The 4,034-nt window shown below is 58.0% G+C and overlaps 1 protein-coding gene across 1 annotated transcript; it reads right to left on the reverse strand.

The window, feature by feature from the left end:
• Positions 1-2,038: 2,038 nt before the first annotated feature.
• Positions 2,039-2,785, reverse strand: LOC123100441 (uncharacterized; the record flags this gene model as incomplete). Its single annotated transcript, XM_044522378.1, has 1 exon — positions 2,039-2,785. A coding segment is annotated over one exon (747 nt), but the record flags the coding sequence as incomplete, so codon positions are not given.
• Positions 2,786-4,034: the final 1,249 nt, after the last annotated feature.

The following is a 4,034-nucleotide window of genomic DNA, read 5'->3' on the forward strand; positions in this document are numbered from 1 at the left end:
CCGAGCTGAGTCTGGACCAGCTGGCCACCTGGCGGCAGGAGGCCGACACGGAGCTGGAGCCGGCGCGGCCGGCTATCATCCAGCGGGCTTCGGCGATCGCCGACTACACCGACACCAGCGCCTTCGCTCCTGAGGTGGACGACAACGGTGTTGCCCAGCCGGAGGAGTGGTTCGGGCTGAACCCGGCAGACGGCGAGGACTCGGCGGAGGAGATCGACTCCAGCGACGAGGGCGAGGAGGAGGAGGAGGGTGAAGACGCCGGGCCAGATGGTGGAGCGGCCGGTCAGCCTCAGCTTGACCGTGCCTCCAGCAACAAGGCACGCGCGGGTGCACCGCCTGCAGCCGGCGATGATCAAGCCGAGACCCGCCAGCCGGCCACTCCTCCAGCCGGTGGCGCCGTCTCCACCGACCAACCCGGCTCCCACACTGCGCCCTTAGTCTAGTCTGCTGCCTCTATTTTCCTGTTTTACCACTCTTGGAACAGTATTTTGTTAGGTTTGCACAATTCCACCCACTGGGGGTGTATTCGAACTATATTGATTACCGGCCTGTTGGGGGCCTTATGTGTAAATATGAATTATGCATGCGTTTGGCTTTCCCTTGTTCTTTGCTTTTCATCCTTCTGCTGTTTCCTTTGCCGCCCTCCCTTGGTTGCCGCCTCCCCAGTCGGACAGTTGCTCTGCAATCTGTGGCTGGAGAAGTGCTTGGCCAGTTGGGAGGGCAAGTACTCTAGCTTTGTTGGATTATAGCGAAGTGATTGGGAGGCCAGCCAGCCGGCTGTTTTGACAGCCGGCAAGCGTGGTTGGAGGCCGTCTTTTCGTTATACAAGTTCGTTAGTCCTTAGCCGTTTTTCATGTGGGCATCCTTTCTGCCTTTGGCTCTTGCTAGTCGGACAGTCGGTTCTTCGAGCTGCGACTTTCAACAAGAGAGGGCTTGGGTGCCGGCACACTACTTGTCTGACTTCAGGTAGAACTTTAATATAACTTAAGGCGGCCAGTCCCCGGGCCGACTAGTCGAACCCGGTGCCAGACAGAAAATCAAATGTAATAATACATTCATGAATATGACACTCGTCATTCATAGATAAAGGAGGGCAGTCCCCGAGTGCTCCTCGGGGGGCCCGTTGTTTCGTACTTAATACAAAAGGGTAGCATGATACATACTGCTTTCAACTGTAAAATCTTCTCAGGAGGTTCGCGTTCCATGGTCGCTCCGACTCCTTGCCGGAATCATCCCTCTTGCGTGCTCTTGGTTTTTGTGCGTCGATCAGGTAGTAGGAGTCGTTGCCTAGTGCCTTGCTGATGACGAAAGGGCCTTCCCAAGGGGCCGAGAGCTTGTGCTGGCCGGCTGTTCGCTGGATCAGCCGAAGCACAAGGTCGCCCTCTTGGAAAGATCTTGGCTTGACCTTGCGGTTGTGGTAACGGCGCAAACCCTGCTGGTAGATGGCGGACCGGCTGAGTGCTAACAGCCGGCCTTCTTCCAGCAGGTCGACGCCGTCTTCTCGCGCTTCCTTGGCCTCCGCCTCCGTGTACATGGTGACCCGAGGCGAGTCGAACTCGATGTCGGTTGGGATGACAGCCTCGGCACCATATACAAGGAAGAACGGAGTGAAGCCGGTTGACTTGTTAGGGGTAGTACGCAGACTCCAGAGGACAGCCGGCAGCTCATCGAGCCAGCAGCCGGCCGATCGCTCCAGTGGTACGACCAGTCGGGGCTTGATGCCGGAGAGGATGAGTCCATTTGCTCGCTCGACCTGGCCGTTTGACTGCGGGTGGGCAACGGACGCTAAGTCCAGTCGGATACCCTGCGTCGCGCAGAAACGTGCCAGTGCTCCTTTGGCAAAGTTTGTGCCGTTGTCGGTGATGATGCTGTGCGGCACGCCGTACCGAGTAGTGATGTCGGCAATGAACGTCACGGCAGTCGGCCCGTTCAGCTTCTTGATCGGCTTTGCTTCGATCCACTTGGTAAATTTGTCCACGGCGACAAGCAGATGTGTCAGGCCGCCGCGGGCTGTCTTGAATGGGCCCACCATGTCCAGCCCCCAGACGGCAAAGGGCCAGGTGAGGGGGATGGTCTTGAGTGCAGAAGCCGGCAGGTGTTGCTTGGAACTGAAGACTTGGCATCCTTTGCAGCTTTTGACTATCTCTTTGGCATCTTCCAAAGCAGTCGGCCAAAAGAAACCGTGGCGGAAAGCTTTGGCCACAAGTGATCTTGAGGCTGCGTGGTGGCCGCATTCGCCTTGATGGATATCCTTGAGGATTGCCACACCTTTCTCTGGCTCGACGCAGCGCTGGAAGACTCCAGTGACGCTGCGCTTGACAAGTTCTCTGTTTATTATTGCATATGCTCCGGCTCGACGTTGCACTAGTCTTGCCGAGATCTCATCAGCCGGCAGCTCTCTATTGACTAGGAAGTTGAGGATGGGCTGGGCCCATGATGGAGCTGTGACTTCTTCTACTGTCAGTACGGCCACTGTGACTCGGGTGGGCGGGTTGGGTGGTGGGGAGTTGGAGTCGGCCACCGCTTCTTGTGTCGCTGCAGTCCCCGGGCCAACTGCTGCAGTCCCCGGGCCGGGTTCTGGAGTCCCCGAGCCGGGTGCGGCAGTCCCCGGGCCGTTTGTCGAAGTCCCCGCGCCGCCTGCTGGGTTCCTCCAGTCGGATCCGGCTGCATCGGTGGCAGGCGGTACGAAGATAGAGTCCGACTCTGGAGACGGCTTGATGGACGGTTTGAGGAGGCGCTGGAGAGAGACACCGGTCGGTATAGCCTGTCGGGTGGAGCCGATCCGCGCCAGGGCATCTGCTTGGTCGTTGTCGGCCCGTGGCACGTGAAGGAACTCGCACCCTTCGAAGTACCCACTGATCTACTAGATGAGGAATCGATAGCTCGCCATGTTTGCATCCTTGGCGTCCCAGTCGCCAGATGACTGCTGGACCACCAAGTCTGAGTCGCCATAACACAGGATCCGGCGTATGCCGAGCTCTTTGGCTAGCCGGAGCCCGTGTATGAGTGCCTCGTACTCGGCCACGTTGTTGGAGGCGGCGAAGTGGATTTGCAGCGTGTATCTGAGTTTGTCGCCTTTGGGAGAGGTGAGGACGATGCCGGCTCCCAAGCCGGTGCGCATCTTGGACCCGTCGAAGTGCATCCGCCAATGGGTAGAGTCGGGAGCCGGCGGTAGGTACTGGGTCTCGGCCCAGTCGACGAGGAAGTCGGCCAATGCTTGGGACTTGATGGCGGTGCGGGGCTGGTAGAAGATTGTGTAAGGTGCCAGCGCAATGGCCCATTTAGCCACCCGGCCGGATGCATCCCGGCTGCCTATGATCTCGGCAAGCGGGGCGGTGCACACGACCGTGATGGGATGCTCTTGAAAGTAGGGCTTCAGCTTCTTGGCGGCGAAGTACACTCCATAGCACATCTTCTGGTAGTGCGGGTAGTTTTGCTTTGAGCTGGATAGTACTTCGCTTAGATAATATACCGGCCTCTGGACTAGCTGGGCTCGGCCTTCTTCCGGGCGCTGGACCACGACAACTGTACTGACCACTCGGCTAGTCGCGGCAATGTAAAGGAGCATGGGCTCCTTCTCAGTCGGCGCCGCCAGGACAGGTGGAGTAGTCAGCATCTTCTTCAACTCATGGAAGGCTTGGTCTGCTTGGTCATTCCACTCGAAATGAGTGGATTTCTTCATGAGTCCGTACAGGGGGAGAGCCTTCTCTCCTAGCCGGCTGATAAAGCGGTTTAAGGAGGCCAGGCACCCAGTGAACTTCTGCACGTCCCGCAACTTGGTGGGAATCTCCATTCTCTCAATGGCCTTGATTTTCACAGGGTTGCACTCAATGCCGCGTTCGGAGACCAGAAAGCCTAGAAGCTGGCCGGCTGGTACTCCGAACACGCATTTCTCGGGGTTGAGCTTGATCTGGAATCGGCGCAAGTTGGCAAATGTTTCTTTGAGGTCCTCCAGCAGGGTGCCGCGCTTCTCTGTCTTCACCACAATATCGTCTACGTAGATGTGGGCATTTCTGCCGAGTTGCTTGAGGAGG

This window comes from Triticum aestivum, chromosome 4D (assembly GCF_018294505.1).
Source record: "Triticum aestivum cultivar Chinese Spring chromosome 4D, IWGSC CS RefSeq v2.1, whole genome shotgun sequence".
Classification (NCBI taxonomy): domain Eukaryota; kingdom Viridiplantae; phylum Streptophyta; class Magnoliopsida; order Poales; family Poaceae; genus Triticum; species Triticum aestivum.